At 42.1% G+C, this 17596-nt stretch overlaps 1 protein-coding gene across 3 annotated transcripts in view; it reads right to left on the bottom strand.

Annotated features, from left to right (window-relative positions):
- The window catches only part of USP46 (ubiquitin specific peptidase 46), a 55411-nt gene that overhangs the window by 10283 nt on the left and 27532 nt on the right, over positions 1 to 17596 (bottom strand). For all 3 annotated transcript variants that reach the window (XM_028100706.2, XM_028100704.2, XM_028100705.2), the window contains one exon: positions 5353 to 5429. In XM_028100706.2, coding sequence (XP_027956507.1) covers positions 5353 to 5429 — 77 coding nt within the window. The remainder of the gene's footprint in view (positions 1 to 5352; positions 5430 to 17596) is intronic.

Here is a 17596-nt window from a genome sequence, read left to right as displayed (position 1 = left end):
CTGCAGAGAAAAATATTTTCAACTCAAAACACAGTCCAAAATGTACTTGCTATACCGTATTTTAAACCCTTTATTACCTGTAGGGTAATTTTTTTTTTAATGTTTTATTTATTTTGGGGAGGGAGAGAGCAAGAGAGAGCTCGCACAAAGGGAGAAAGAGAAGCAGACTCCCCGTCGAGCAGAGAGCCCGCTGTGGGGCTCGATCCCAGGTCTCTGAGATCACAACCTGAGCCGAAGGCACTCACTCAACCTACTGAGCCACCCAGGTGACCTATAGGGTGATTTTTAAGTGAATGTGGGGAAAAAAGCAATGAGAAAAGATCTTTCTGATGAGTAGATGCTATGATTGCCATTAGACCATGTCTGCTGGGCTGGGTTATGATTTCACCACTGGCGATTTTCAAGGAGAGCTTTATTTCATGGGACACAGATGGATATAAATTAGGGTTTCCAACAGATTCAAAAAACAAATCTCAAGGTTTAACAAGACCACCCGTACCCTGGAGCTTAAAAATTAGAACAGAAAAATCCTCACTATTGTAAAAGCCCATCGTTACGCTGTAAGTCAGGTCTGAAAAATTGTCAATCACATAAAATGCAAGGAGACATTATCATGTAATGAGAAACAGTCTATCTCAGGTGATCTATATTTTCAAAGGGTACAAAGGGACAGATAATGAAATTTAAGTCATATACAACTGCCCTTAGATTGAACTAAGAAAATCCCTAATTAGCAGGAGATACCTGCTTCCTCCAACCCCCTGCTCCCCATCCCGCACCTTCGCTCCTTTTGAGGACAAATGCCACTGCCCAATGTTATATCTGTATTCACCCCTATCGTGAGGTTTTACCGCGCTACTTATAGTTTTCATTTTTTAAATGTCACGGCTTTTCATTCTTTCCTGGTCACTGAGATTCTACTTAACATTCCTGTGGTACTGCTTCAAAGGCTGAGAACAACATCCAAAATATAATACTCTAGAGTCTGGAGAGAGCCTGTGATATTTCTTTATTCATAGGGAGTGTCCTAGCAGCAGAATGATCAGATTTTATTAAACAGAAAATGTTATTTACATGGTGTTATTGACTCACACACTTAAACAGAGCTTATCAAAAGAAACCGTAGATTGCTCATGCATTCACTACTCAGCCGTTAACCGACAGTCATCTAGACTTGGTGCTGGGGGCTCACAGAAGCACCCACCCTCACGCTGCCCCCAGTCTAAGAGACACGCGCAAGTAAGCCATTTTACAGTAGGCAGTGTTCCGGGCAGGTTAAAAAAATCATTTCACACACTTCTCCCACCTAAAGCCCTCTAGCCCGTCCCCAGGATGCTTAGGAATAAAACCAAATACCTTGCCAAGGCAGACAGGCCCTCGGCGCTCAGACCCCTGACTGTTCTTCTGACCTCCCTCCTACCTTCCCTTCCGAGTGCCACGGAGCCTTTCTGCCTCAGGGCTTCTGCATGTGCTGCTTCCCCAAATAGTTCCTTTCCAGATGCTTCCATGGCTGGCTCCACTCATTGTTCAGAGCTCAGCAAAAATGTCACCTCCAGGGAGAAGACTTCTCTGTCCACCTTCTGCAAATCCACCCAGCCTCTATCCTGTTTGCTGTCTTGTTTTCGTCTCAGCACTCAGCACTATCTGAAACCATCCTCCTATTTGATCACTTGACTCCTCTCTCTGTGGGCAATGGTTCCGTCTATCTCACTCACTGCCACATCCCCAGCCCTGAGAACAGGCCTGATGCAGCATGGCACTCCATTTGTTGGCTAAGTGAAGACAGAAGCAGGTATGTCAAATCCAGGGGAAAGCACCGAGGAAGAAGAAACGAACTTGAACTGGGGTAACGCACGTCATTTCCAAGAGGTGATGCTGCAGTCAGGTTCTCAGAGGGGGAAAGTGCCAGGTGGGTAAGAGTCAAGGAATCCAGACAGAGGGACTGCTGCAGCACAGGGATATGGAGGCAAGGTACGGAGTGTGTCTTAGAAGCTGGTGCGGACCCGTGGCTCTAGAATTCCACTAACGGGCCCCAGCAAGGAAAAGACCTAATCAGTGCTTTTGAGAAATACCATTTCTGGTAGCACTATGGAGGAAGGATTGGAGGGGCCGAGAAGCAAGAAAACAATTCAGAAGGCAATTATACTCAACTCTCAGATCTCAGGTGCTTGGTGCATAACAGAGACTCAGACTTAGCTGAATGAACACAGGCTGACTCTTCAACAAAGTAACTGACGTGAACGCTTTTCTTGGCCTACACAGGGCTGGGGTGGAACTGGTGGGTGGGGGGCAGGGAGAGGGGGAGGAGAGTTTGGATGATGGTGGAGATTCACCTCATTGGGATGTCTACCACAGATGTACCTCTTCATCCAGCTAAGGAACCAGAATCATCAAGGCAAGCACAGTGGTGAATAAGGAATTAAAACACTTCCTACTCTTATTCTTCAAAGAAAGTTTTCTGAAGTATTTGCAGACCCAGATAGGTGGAAATATACCAAAGTCAGTACTTAATTTAAAGGCCCGATTTGCAAATAACCACCACCCTGCCCCGCCCCAGCTGGCTGGAGGCCCCCCACCCCAGGACATCTGTGGGTGGAGAACGGGAAAATGAGGCTAAGTCAGGAGAAGGGGCTGACCCCAGCAGGTAACTGCGGTACAGCATGTCTCTCGGTCGATGCTGCACAGCTGCTCTGCCCTGCCTCCCAGGAGCCAAGGTGACCTATACACACCTGTAACCTGTCTCCTGGAGCACACCGGTTGGGAAGCTTTGTTCTAAGGAAGACAGCAGCAACATCAGCAGTTCTCCTGGCTGCCCATTAGAATTACCCGGGGAGCTTCCAAAATAATCTCAGTGCCTAATCCCTCCCCCCTAGCCCCCCTCAATTACATTAGAAGCTCTCCAGGTAGAGCAGGTGGTTCCAATATGCTGGGAAGTCTGCGAAGCACTATTCCCAGTGCTTTGTCACCCTTAACATGCATTTGCATCACTTGGAGATCTTGTCAAAATGAAGATTCTGGTTTGCTCATTCGTTCTTGGGGGAGGCCTAACATGCCGTTCTAATGAGCTCCCAGGTGATGTCACTGGTGCTAGCCCATGGACCACTGTCTGAGCAGCAAAGACCCAGAGCAGTGGATCTCAAACTCTGGTGCTATTAGAATCACCTAGAAAATTGATTAAAAACAGAGGCCAGGCTCACTGAAGTTGACTACGGGCTAGGCCCCTATTTTTCCCAACTTCCCCAAGGTGATTTTCATACACAGCAAAATTTGAGAACCACTGATTAGAGTTTTAAAGAAGGCTGAAAAAAGAAATCCACGAGAAACACATGTCAAATATCAGGAAATACTATATATATCAATAATAACCAAACACAGGTCAGAGAAATAAATAAATAAGCACGCGGCAATGGATGTGTCGTGGGGATGCATATGAACTTCGTATACAGAAGTTTCTCAGGGGCGCCTGGCTGGCTCAGTCAGTAGAGTGCATGACTCCTGATCTCGGGGTTGTGAGCTCGAGCCCCACAGTGGGTGTAGAGAACACTTAAAAGAGGTTTCTCAAAATAAGTAGGAAAGGAATTCGTTTTAGAGAAGATAAATTTTTAAAACAGAGCTACAGGAGAATGAAGAGCTACTTCCCTCCCAGCTGACCTCCGCAGCACTGGGAGAACAGGCATTTTAAATGCGAGGAAGACAGCGCAAGGGAGAGTGGTTTCAGAACTTGGAACTTAAAGGGAAGATTTCTGTGAAGGAGCCACTCAGGCACTGAAGTGAAAGGCAAAAAAATACCCAAAATGCCATGGAAGGATAATTAAGATAAACTTCACGTATCTGAAGTTTTTGCCTGAAGCCATCTCTAAGCTGTTCAAAAGAAGAAAAGAAAAAACTTCCTCGGTATTCACTTATGATACGGATGGCTCACCCGGCCTGAGACAGGGTACTGACGTTTGAAAAGTGAGGATTCTAGTTCAGTTACAGTATGTATCTAATGGTTTCCATAGCCCTGTATCCTGAACGTAACCGCTATTTACTTCATCATTCCTCTGGGACAAAAGCCATGAAACCATACTGGAATTAACCATCTGGAAGGAGGTGGCAGAGACCTTACATTCAAATCCTACAATTTTAGCTTGATTTGTAATTTCTTTTGGGTCATCAAAATGAAAGAAAGATAACATATCACATCAGAAGACATATGCAGACATAGTAAGAAGAAAATTCATAGTTCTAATTTTAAAAACAAACCCTTAAGAATGCAAACTGAACTGAACCATGAAAGGGACCCAAAAGATTATAATCATTCCTTCTCTTTTGCCTCAGATGGAAAATGCTAGTGGAGCAGCTGGGCATCATTGATTCCCTGGGCCTTTCTGGGCACTTTGTTCTTTCGGGATAGGTTAGAAAGCTGCCACTCCTAGCCCAGAACTCTGAGAGTGTGAGGGTGAGGGGCAACACCCAGCCCAGGCCCGTCTTCCTGTTGGAAAGGTGAGATCTCAAGAGGCCTGCCCTGATCGTGGGGTCCACACTGGCATTCCCACAACCCACCACTCTGGATCCCTATTTAACTTCCTCGAAAGCACCAAGCGTCGCCTGTGGATTCCCCCTAGGACGTAAGTGCTGTGGGAGCCGGAACGTGTCTGATGCTCGCTCCTCCACGCCCAGTGTCTAGAGTAGGGCTGGGCTGCTCCTCAGCCCTCAGGACTTACTGAGAGCAGGAGGGGGAAGGGGAACAGGGAATCGTGTCTGTGAGTCGACTCTGGGCACATTTCCAATGTTCAAGTCAATACACAATATGCCTGGAATCCGGAGCATGTGCTGTTCTGTGCTCCGGGTTCCTTACCTTCTCTCAACCCTAACAAGGAGGAATTTCCTTCCATCACTCATCTCCACAGAACGCTGAAAGATGGAGGAACAGACGGTTCCCTCACTGGTTCTCCACTCAAAAGTACATAATTTTTCAAAGTAGCTTAGAAAGAAAAAGAGTAATGGTAGGCATGGGTAGCGTGTATTAATCGTGTGTGTCAGAGAGACAAAGATGAGAGAGAGAGAGAGAGAGAGATGAAAGCCAAAGCCCACATCTGGATTAAAGATTAAAACTTATTTTTAAACTTAAGGACTAATGACTTCCACTTGATCCTCTTTCTTCTCAGCAGGATCCTTCTTCTCTAGACCACATATACTTACTTTTTAATCTCTCTTGGGAAAGAAGAAATAGAAAATAATAGGATTATATGGGTTTAACAGAAAGAAAGATTACCTCCTGAGGAAACACAGTATTCCCCACCCTCCCACCCCCACTTATTTACTAGCCTGATCAAAAGCTCAGCTCACTGTCAGAATTCATGAGGTTACCTCAGACAGTGGGTAATAGATGTATTCTGCTCCACATCGACAGAAAGGTCAAGAAAATCTTCATCTTTGCTACTAACCTGAAGCAAAGAAAAAAGAAAAAAAGTATTAGGTACAAAATACATAAGAGACATAGTAGGTAAAATTTTGAACACCTACAGGTAACCAAAACCCAAAACTGCAGGCCTGGTCATGCGCAGTTTTGTATACTCACTGGCACTGAGTTACACTGAAAACAACCCAATCTAGAGAAAGTCCAAAATTCTCAATTTACCTAAATTCCTGTTCCAGCTTTAATTCAGAACTTTTAATAATTAGCACTCAACCATATCTCGCTTCCTCTCCATTCATTTTCCCCCTCATTTCAAAGTAGGAAGTATCAGACAAAACACCCATAGAGACCAAACTAGCAGAATGAGAAAAAATGGAAAAAAAGACAAGAGACTTCTAAAAGTCACTACTCAGATAGTCAACCTCCGTGAGGCCGTCTGCATCTTCCGCCAGTCCCTGGAAATCACTGGCTCCGGAGCCTCATCATCCAAACCGTGCCTAGGGCCAGGGAGATGATGGGTGCTGGGCCGGGGGATCACACTAACCGCACGTGCACCTGTCCCTGAGCCGTGGAAATGGCCATCATTGCAGAGCCCTGGCTCACACAGGCCACCCTACGGCGGACTGCTCCCGGGAGCTGGCTCACTGGCCCCGCTGTTTCTTGGCCCCTGCCGTTCATACCACACCAATCCTGGCTCTCCTACTTACTGAGGTTCACGGAGTTTAACTGCTTGCATTCCAGCCGTTGACTGGCAAGCCTGGTGTTTTACTCTCTTGCAGTGGGAGGGACAAACTAGCTCAGCAACAACCTTGAAGTGTTCAGTCAATTGGCAGCAAAATGAGAAAACACTCCTTTAAGTGGGACAACTATCCTATGACCCTGTACTCCACCACTAGGCCATTATCTAAAGAAATATTCAGAATGTGGACACAGTCTTTTATACTTTTATTAGTACACACAAGCAAGGGTGTTGAGAAAGACTTTCCAGTTCCGTATCCTGTCTGTCACTTATGCAGTGGGTGACTGTAGGCCAGTTACTCAGCCTTGGTGTACCTCAGTTTCCTCATCTATAAAGTGGGGACACTAAGAGTATTTCACCAGGCTGTTGTAAAGATAAAATAATACATGTAAGGTGCTTTCAAAATTAAACACTCAATAAATCGGGGGAAGGGGTGTAAAAATTGTAAATGGCCTAAAATGGGCAAAGAGCTGGGAATGGTTTACTACATGGTGGGTATATCATATCAAATGAATAAGTAGACTACACAACCTTCTATAAGCGAATTCGTTTTGTATAAAAAAAGGCATGTATACATTTACACACATACACATGCCCTTACACATATACACACACTCCATCATTCTGCCCCCCCCCCCTTTTTAATGGCACTTGTTACTGCTATGGTAGAATACATGAAAGGCCCAAATCTTCACCACCGCCTACACTGGCTTCCTTGCCATATGACTTTACAGATCTTCTCATCAAGAGATATGCTTCCCATCTTTGATTCTGAGTTCAGCCATACGACTTGCTTTGGCCAGTGGGATGTTAGGGGACATGTCAGAAGCAGAAGCTTGAACAAGCACTTACAAAATTGCTCTCTTGATTTCTGTCATCACCATAAGAAGGATAAGCCCAGGCTAGCCCACTATTTTTTTTTAAAGATTTTATTTTTTTTGAGAGTGCCTGAGATTGGGGAGAGGGAGAAGCAGACCCCCGCTGAGCAGGGAGCCCGACACGGGGCTCGATTCCAGGACCCCGAGATCCTGATCTGAGCCGAAGGCAGACGCTTAACCAAATAAGCCACCCAGGGGGACCCCAGGCTAGTCCACTATTCCCAGGAAGAAGATGAGAGACCCATGAAAGAGAGCTTTCTCACTAAGGTACCCCAGCCAAGCCCAATCGAGAGCAAAATGCCTAGCCAGCCTGCAGATACAGGAGTGAGCCAGCTGAAATACAAACACACAAGTTCAGCCAGGGCCAGCCTATATCAGGTGACCCTCAGCCACCCCACAGTTGAATGAATTATAATAAATGATAGTTGATTTAAGTCTCAAGAGTTTTGGGGTGGTTTGTAACAAAGCAATAGATAACCAATACAATGATTTCATATTATAAATGTTTTATTTGTATTTTTTTTTATTGTCTGACTCTCCCTCACTAAAATGAAAGACTGGTTCCAGGAATGACTAAGATCTTTCCATTCCTACACTCCTCCAGAAAACTATAAAACTCAGCTAACTATAAATACAAGTAGCTACCTGAAGGTGTTGGAGAATAAACACAAGACAGGTAGACGGGGAGTCCACACCTGGAAGAGAACGGTTGCACAGGATAAGTTCAGGGTTTCATAGCCTTTCCCTGGGGATCTGTAGGGGGAACAAATGCAGTCTGTCTGGTCTTGGAACCAGAAAACTGAGTGGGAAACCATGTCTACCAGCAAGAAGGGGAGGAATCAGAGGGTATTTCAGCTCTGTCTGCGCACACCTCTGGTGGGCTGCTGAGCCACATACACACAGAGTACACTCACAGCAACTCAGCCAGATACAAAAGGGCTGACCCAAGATTCAAGCTGCCGCCTAAGAAACAGATTTGTAGTTACAGTCCAGCCAAGATGAACTGCTTGCTAAAACTCAAGAAAACATTATACTCACTGAAGCAAAATAACAGAACCCAGAGCCCTCTCAAATTTTACGTCCTCAATGTCCTAGATACCATTCAAACTTACAAAATGTGTGAAGAACCAGGAAAATGTGACACATTGTTTTTTTTTTTAATCAACATATATTATTTGTTTCAGGGGTACAGGTCTGTGATTCATCAGTCCTATATAAGACCCTGTGCCATTTACAACACATACCTTCCCCAATGCCCATCACCCAGTTAACGGGAGACATTCTGAAGACAACTAAAACCAATCCTCAGAGGATGCCGATGTTGAAATGAGCAGACAAGATTTTTTTTTAGCAGATAAGAAATCTCAGCAGAGAAATAGGAAAAAAAAGAAAAGAACCAAATGGAAATTCTAGAACTGAAAAAGTAATACACCAGATGGACTTAACAATGAACTGGAGATGACAAAGGAAAGAAAAAGTAGCCTTGATGACAAATCAACAGAAAATTATCCAATGAGAAGAATAAAGAAAAAAAAAATTGAAATAAAAACAGATACTCAGAAAACTGTTAGGAAATATCATACATATAATTGGAGTTTTGGAAAGGGAAAGAGAATAGAGCAGAAAAGCTATTTGAAAAACAATGGCGAAATATTTCCTCATTTGGGGAAAGACATACATTTATAGATTCAAGATGCTCTACAAACACCAAGTAGGATAAATACAAAAAAAGGTTAGCCAAGGCACATCATAATCGAACTGTAACAAGTCAAAGGTAAAAAGCAAATCTCAAAAACATGGAGAGAAAAATGACATACTACAAAAGAATGGGTCATTTGGAAGCTGATTTCTCATCAGCAATTATGGAGGGCAGAGACAGTAGAACATCTTTAATGTGCTAAAAGAAAAAACTGTCAATAGCCCATAAACAGATCCTTCAAGAATGAAGGAAAAATAAAGAGAATTCATTATTAAAAGACCTGCATTACAAAAAAAAAAAAAAAAAAGGGTTAAAGGAAGTTCTTCAAGCCAAACGGAAATGATACCAGATGGAAATCCAGATCCTCAAGAAAGAATGAAGAGCATCAAGAATAGTAATTTTGACACTGCCCTGTGGGGTTTATAGTATACATAAATGTAATACATAGAATAGCTACAGCAGAAGGACAAGGTAAGGTAGGGGCAGGCAGAAGGAATATGCACCTGTACAGTTGTAAGCTTTCTGTTTTATGTGAAACAGTGACATTATTAATTGTACATGGACTGTGAAGAGTAAAGGATATATATTATGATCTCTAGAGAAACACCCAAACAACACACACACAAATACATACTAAGAGGAAGATTAAAATGGAACTGTTTATACAAATATGTATGTACATATATCAATATATACATATATTAAAATTATTTTTTTTTTCAAAAAAAGCAGAGGAGGAGGAACATAACAAAAAACGGAGGGGAAATAAATAGAAAACAAATAATAAAGTGGGAGCCCTCAACCCCCCCATACCAGTAATTACATTAAACATTAATGGACTAAACATTAGTGGTGGCCTGAGGCTTACAACAGAGATTAATTGCTGGGTACAAGGGATCTTACTGGTGTAACGGAAATGTTTTAAAACTGGATTATGGATTCCAATAAAAATTAGAAAAAAAAACTGGATTATGATAATAGCTGCACAACTCACCAAATTGCTTTGAAAATTACTGAAAGGATGAACTTTATGGCATATAAGCTATACGTCAATAAAGCTGTTTTCTAAAAAGTAAAAGAGGAGTGCCTGGGTGGCTCAGTCAGTTGAGCGACCGACTCTCGATTTTGGCTCAGGTTGTGATCTCATGGGTTGTGAGACTGAGCCCTGTGTTGTCTTGTGAGGCTCCACACTCATTGGGGAGTCTGAGATTCTTTTTCTCCCTCTCCCCTTCCCCCAGCCCCACTCATGCTCTAAGATAAATAAATCTTTTAAAAAAAAAAAAAGTGGGGTGCCTGGGTGGCTCAGTCAGTTGAGTGGCTGACTCTTGATTTTGGCTCGGTCATGATCTCAGAGTCCTGGGACTGAGCCCTGCGCTGGGCTCTGTGCTTGGTGGAGAGTGCTTAACGATTCTGTCCCTCTCTCTGCCCCACCCCCTTCTCTCTCTAATAAATAAATAAATCTTAAAAAAAAAAAAGGTAGAAGATTCATGAAGCAAAAACTGACAGAATTAGAGGAAGAAATAAAATTATCCCACAATTGTAGTTTTTTTTTTTTTTTAAAGATTTTATTTATTTATTTGAGAGAGAGAGAGAATGAGATAGAAAGCACGTGAGGGCAGAGGGTCAGAGGGAGAAGCAGACTCCCTGCTGAGCAGGGAGCCCGACGTGGGACTCGATCCTGGGACTCCAGGATCATGACCTGAGCCGAAGGCAGTCGCTTAACCAACTGAGCCACCCAGGCGCCCTAGTTAAGTTTTTTTTTAAGGTTTATTTATTTATTTGAGAGAGAGAAAGCGCATGAGTGGGAGAGGAAGACGGAGAGAGAATCTCAAGCAGACTCCCTGCTGAGCACAGAGCCCAACAACGGGCTCAATCCCACAGCCTGAGCCGAAACAAAGAGTCAGATACATAATCAACTGCGCCACCCAGGCGTCCCCCCAAATCATAGTTAGGTATTTTAACACCCCTTTCTCAGCAACTAATAGAAAGACTAGGGGGGAAATCAAGAAAAATATAGAAAATCTGAAGAACTCTATGTATAAACTACAAAATATATATTCTGTTCAACCGAGTGGTTCTCAGCAAAGGAAACTTTTCCTTCCAAGGGACATTTGGCAATGTCTGGACACATTTTTGGTGTCACCTCCTGGGGGCTGCTACTGGCACCTAGTAGGTATGCTAGATGCTGCTAAACATCCTATGATGCACAGGGCAGCATCCCGCAACAACGAATTATCTGACTTTAAATAGTAATAGTTCCAAGGTTGAGAGACCTTGTTTTAAAGTACATTTACTGGGATAAACCATATGTTAGGATACGAAACATGTCACAGTAAATTTTAAAAGACTGAGATAATATAGAATATACTCCCTAACCACACAGAATTAAATCTGAAGTCAATAAAATTAAGGTACCTAGGAAAATCCTAAACAATTGCAAGTTAAACAACATACTTCTAAGTAATACATGGATCACAGGGGAAAAAGCACAAGAGAAATTAGAAAATATTTTGAACAAATGACAAAGAAAAATCAGTATTTGTGGGATGCGGCTAAAGCGGTGCTTAAAGGGAAACATATAACTTTAAAAGTGTGTATTTAGTAAACAAAAGGGCAGGGACTATCTTTTCTGTTTGTTTTAAATGCTATATCCCTAGGACGTAAAATAATTTCCAGCATTTAGCGGGGACCCAATAAGTACTTACTAAATGCATGAATATTATATAACTGAACAAAAAGAAAGATTTCTAATAGCCAAGGGTGGCATCTGGATAGCAGAATTATAAATGATTTTCTTTTTATACATTCCTGTGCCTGATTTGTAGAAAATAATCCATAGGTATTATATTTTTTAATTAGTAACACTTTTTAAACTTAAATGGTTCTTTTCTAGGAGAAAATAAAAGGATCAGATAAAATCATATATAAAATCATATATAACTTAGAGAGGGAGGATCAGGTTCTAGGAAAGCTTTGACAGAGAAACATTGTCTCCTGCTGGACACAAATCTTTTCTCTTTCTAGTTATTTTAGGGAGCGGAGAAAGGTACAAACCTAATTAACTACATGAAAAAAGTTACTGTAACTTCCCCAATTCCCAATGTAAACTGCTTCCAGAATTTAGAGTGTGAGAAAACACTGCTCAGGTAGATCAACCCCTTGGGGGATTTGAACACAAGGCTCTAAACCCTTCCATTAGGATTTTTCTCTCCCCCTGACTCAGACTGATACAGTCAAAAGCAATGGGTGATCAAGCAACTTTTTTTTTCTTTTCTTTTCTTTTTTGCCTGTCTCCCCAGAAAGCTGCCAGATAATGAAATCATTTTCTTCCCACACACAAGGATCTCATTCTGGTCTAAGTGAAAATACAGCTTGTCTCCAAGGAAACATCTATGTCACTAAGACTCCAATACTCTCAGCAAGCACAGGCTACATCTTATTCTTTCTCCTCCCCAGTTCCGGGCATGGAGTTCCCCAAAAACTAGCTTAAAAGGTAGCTAGGAAAATTAAGTGACCCTACCTGCTCTTCTTTTTAATTAATTACAAATCAACTAGTAGGACAAATTAACATGTGGGGCATACACATAAATCATGAGCTTTCCGAAGGTCCTGAGTAATTAACATCATATTCAAATGTGCTTTGAATCCCCGGACTCCTTTCCTTGGCTTAGTAGAAAAGGTGGCCAGGTGCTGTTCCACGGTGATCAGCCAGGAACTGAAAATGTGCTGTCTTAGAGCAGCGACAGAGCACTGGGCTTAGGGAAGGTGGTTAATGACAGCTCACCTGAGGGACTCAGAATCACGTCTCAGTGATCTCACCTGGTCACATCACCCATCCCCGCTCCTCCGCTGCAAAGGGCTCAGAAGCTCTACTGAATCAATTTTAACCTCTGCAAATGAAGCAAGAAGGAGCCGTGCAATTGGTACTTAATAAAGCAGTTCTTTAGACAACCTTTTGGCTCCAGTGACAGATATAAATGTGCCTTAAAGCCCCAGGGAAGCACTAAAAAACACAGGTTTGCAAAGCAAAAACCCAGCTTTACTGGAAAGGGGGGAAATTAACAACAACAACAACAAAATTAAGCTCCAAGTGGCCCCGCAAATCTTATGAACCAAGCAAAGAACAGCCAAAGGAGCACTGAGGCTAGGCTGGAAAATCCCCATGCTGCAATTCTGAGGTGCCTTGATCAAGGTTATATGGAAAAGTATGCACTGAATTACCCCCTTAAAATAGCCTCTCCAAGTGTATTGCAGAGTGAAACTGTTCGTCTCCATAAATCTCTCAGTTGACATTTGCACTGCAATCACAAGCAACATTTACAAAGGGCGAGACCAAGAAAAAAAATTATGTTTTTCTGAAAGCATGAAGACTGGCACAAAGAGTTTTGCACAATTGGAGGTACTGGTGGGTGGGGTGGCTCCAATAGCAGGGCTCCCTGCTCCCCCAGGGGCTAATTTGCAGCTCAGGATCGAGTATAGCTGAATCCCACTGTGAGATTTCATAACTGTGACTGAAGCACCATCTAAAGGCTACTTGCCTTGGGCCAAGGACGTTACTCAAAGGGGGCCCCATATTTCTGATCCTGTGAAGGAAAACTTAAATGTTAGGTCTTCTTTTACACTAAGTCCTCAAAAACAGCCTGCAGGCTATGTATTTTCTTAGAAAGTAGAGGGCTTTTCTAACAATTAGAGCTTTCTAAAAATGGAATGCATCACCCAGAGAGATTGAGTTCCCCATCTCTGGACAGAGGCCAGCAGATGCTGGTGACCAACTGGCTAGGATGTCACAGAAGGGATGTGGGCACTGGCAGGGAAGGAATGGATGACTCCTAGGATCCCATCCAGTTAAAGGATCTAAGAAATGGAGGTGATTACCTAAGTAACCCTAGAGAAAACTCCTGCCTCAAGTCTAATCACTTTAAGAAATAAAAAAATACAGGGGTCCCCTGGGTGGCTCAGTCAGTTAAGCATCTGCCTTTAGCTCAGGTCATGATCCCGACGTCCTGGGATAGAGCCCCACAATGGGCTCCCTGCTCAGCGGGGAGTCAGCTTCTCTGTCTCCCCCTGCTCATGCTCTCTCTTCTCAGATAAAATCTTAAAAAAATTAAAAAATACAGGTTTTTCAGAGTGTGCCATCCTCCATAAAGACACTCATACATTTGCTCTTACTTCAACAAACCAAGTATAATGTTTGGAATCCCATTACAACAAACTATGGCATTGGATGTGGAGAAAGGGGAACCCTCCTACACTGTTGGTGGGAATGCAAGCTGGTGCAACCACTCTGGAAAACAGTATGGAGGTTCCTCAAACAGTTGAAAATAGAGCTACCATACAATCCAGCAATTGCACTACTGGGTATTTACCCCAAAGATACAAATGTAGGGATCTGAAGGGGTACGTGCACCCCAATGTTTATAACAGCAATGTCCACAATAGTCAAACTGTGGAAAGAGCCAAGATGTCCATCGACAGATGAATGGGTAAAGAAGATGTAGTATATATACACAATGGAATATTATGCAGCCATCAAAAGGAATGAGATCTTGCCATTTGCAATGACGTGGCTAGAACTGGAGGGTGTTATGCTGAGTGAAATAAGTCAATCAGAGAAAGACATGTATATGACCTCACTGATATGAGGAATTCTTAATCTCAGGAAATAAACTGAGTGTTGCTGGAGTGGTGGGGGGTGGGCGGGATGGGGTGGCTGGGTGATAGACATTGGGGAGGGTATGTGCTATGGTGAGCGCTGTGAATTGTGCAAGACTGTTGAATCACAGATCTGTACTTCTGAAACAAATAATGCAACAAATGTTAAGAAAAAAGAAAAAGAAGATAGCAGGAGGGGAAGAATGAAGGGGAGTAAGTCGGAGGGGGAGACGAACCTTGAGAGACGATGGACTCTGAAAAACAAACTGAGGGTTCTAGAGGTGAGGAGGGTGGGGGATGGGTTAGTCTGGTGATGGGTATTAAAGAGAGCAGATTCTGCGTGGAGCACTGGGTGTTATGCACAATGAATCATGGAACACTACATCAAGAACTAATGATGTAATGTATGGTGATTAACATAACAATAAAAAATTTAAAAAAAACAACAAACTATGGCATCACCCAAAAGTTTTTTTTTTTTTTAAGATTTTATTTATTTATTTGACAGCAAGAGAGCACAAGCAGGGGGAGAGCAGAAGGAGAGGGAGAAGCAGGCTCCGCACTGAGCAGGGAGCCCAACACGGGGCTCGATCCCAAGACCCTGGGATCATGACCTGAGCCAAAGGCAGACGCTTAGCTGACTGAGCCACCCAGGTGCCCCACCATCACCCAGAAGTTTTGAAGGGAATCTCTGGGCACAGTTATCACATCTAATGGTAACCCTCTAGGAAAGTAACAGGCTAGGTGATAGTTTCTGCCATACAATATTTGAGGGTGCATTATTTGCATTTGTTGGGATTGAATAACCTGTTCATAGATAAAAAAAAAAAAAATACAAATGTGACTAAGCCTATCATCTGAGCGTTCCTGAAAACTCCTACCGAGTGTTCCACAGGATGGACTTAGTAGCCCTGGTAATTTCAAAGACAACCAAAGGACCAGCCCAGCTACACCGTCTGCGGCAGATTTCCCGGCTAACCATAGAAATGCACCACCCCACTGTTCCGGTTCCTGTATCATAAGCTCATAGGGTACTCTGTACTTCTCCTTCATAGCATTTTACAATTGTAATGACAAAACTCAGTATTCATTTTATTAATGTCTGTCTTCCATGTGAAAGTCCCAGAAAGGCAAGGTTCTCACTGTACCCTTCTCAGTATCCTTACCTTTACACAGCAGGTTGAGGCAGGGGGAGGTGTTTATGGAATAAAATAATACTCAGCTACACAGCCACTATATGAAAAGTGAAGCCATCTGAGAATACTAGGTATAGACAACAATGTGGAGAAATGAGAATGATCATACACTGGATGTGTAAAATGGGACGACCACTTTGGAGATTTGATATTTTTCTGATAAGCATACCATAGGACCTAAAAATATATAGAGAAAAAAATATATATATATACAGATTTATGTACACTTGATTATACGTATGGGAATGTTCATAGCAGCATTGGTCATAGCTGCCCCAAATTGGAAACGACCCCATTTCCACCAACAGTGAAATAAACTAGTGAACTATCACATATTCATGCATGGAATACTACATGGCAATGAAAACGATTGAAAGCATCACGTAACAACACAAATGATTCTCAACAAAAAAGCAAACCCAAAACACCGCACACAGAATACATGTTGTATTATTTCATTCATATAGACACAAAAGACAAGCCAAACTGAATGATGCACTTTAGGGATACAAAATAAGTTTCAAGTCCTACCAAACATTCAAAGAACAGACTGCATTAGTTAGGACAGGAACATGGAGGAGGCAAGAAAAGGGCAGAAGATCCAGTAAGAAGTTACTGCAATTTAGCTGAGTCTGCCAGTCAAGAGCTGAGGGGCCTGAGCCAGGGTGTGAGCAGTGGGGACTGAGAGAAGGAGAGAATGAAAAAGAGATACAACAGACAGAACTGATGGCAGAACAGGCACAAGACGTAAGGTGAGGATGGTGCCAAGGAAAAGTCCCTTATCAAAAGGAGGGGAGACAACAAAAAGACTACAAATCTGCAAGTTATAATATTTACAATATAGCCATGATTTCGATGTTTAAGAGGGTGTGAAGTTATTCTAAAAATACATTCAGTATCAAGAAGAATAAAAAACTGCAATGGATTTAAAGCACGTGAAATGTTAAAAGTCATGAGTTCATCACAAAACAGTAACACAAAAGGAAAAGGAGATGAAGTATTCCACAAGTTCTAGCGATGCTGGGAAAGTGGTAAAAAATTAACTATGGCAAAGATGTACATTGCAGTCTCTAGAGTAACTTCTAAGAGACTTTGAAACTAACAATACAATAGATGCAAAAAGAAAAAAGAAAAAGAAAAATATTTGATACAAAAGAAGGCAAGAAAGAAAAAGGAATGTAAAATATGAGGGTTACATAGACAGAATAGGAAGACAGAAACATACTGCCATTTTATTGTACCTGTTAACACCACAGGATGCCTCCAGAATGTGGGAAATTCTACAGGACAAACATGATTTCTTCAATAACTAACTTGCAAAAAAAAAAAAAAAAAAGGACGGGAGGGGGAGCGGTGGGTGGTAACTTACAGACTGAGACAGAACTGGCTAAAGGCAGTGTGTGGATGATGTTTAGATCCTTATGTGAATTAACCAAATTAACCAACTGCTAAAAAAAAAAAAAAAGTATGACATAATCAGAGAAACCTGAACACTAAGTGAATAATGGTTTAAAGGAATTATTTTTAGGTGTGATAATGGTACGGTGCTTTTGTTTTAAAAAAAAAAAAAAAGATGTCTCACCTTTTAGAAATATGTTACAAAGTGATGAAGAAACTATAAATGAAATAAGTCATCTGAGATTTGCTTAAAAATGACCAGGTTGGCAAGGGTGGGGGAGGAGGCACAAAACAAGAAATGATCAAGATGGGCCGATGTGTTAACAATCATAGTAATACCCATATGGGATTTACTCTACTCTTCTACTTCTGTATTCATTTGGATTTTACTGGAATATAAAATATAAAGGGACAGAAGGAAAAAGGGAGGGAGGAAAGATCTCTAGATAGAAAAGTATGTGTAGAAAATGTTTTGGCAGGATATATTTCAAAATGTTCAAGTAGTTCTCTCTGGGCAAATGTGATCACAATTTTTAGAAAATGTTACAAATTTATCATCTCCGGGTGGGGAGATCACTAGTAACTTTTACTCTCTTTTTTCTCTTTTTGCTTAGCTATGTTTTCTAGTTGTTT

The sequence above is a fragment of the Eumetopias jubatus genome, unplaced genomic scaffold, assembly GCF_037043125.1.
Source record: "Eumetopias jubatus isolate StellerSeaLion01/CBP00866 unplaced genomic scaffold, mEumJub1_p1.0 scaffold_2, whole genome shotgun sequence".
Lineage (NCBI taxonomy): Eukaryota > Metazoa > Chordata > Mammalia > Carnivora > Otariidae > Eumetopias > Eumetopias jubatus.
This window is presented reverse-complemented; position numbering and strand designations above follow the sequence as displayed.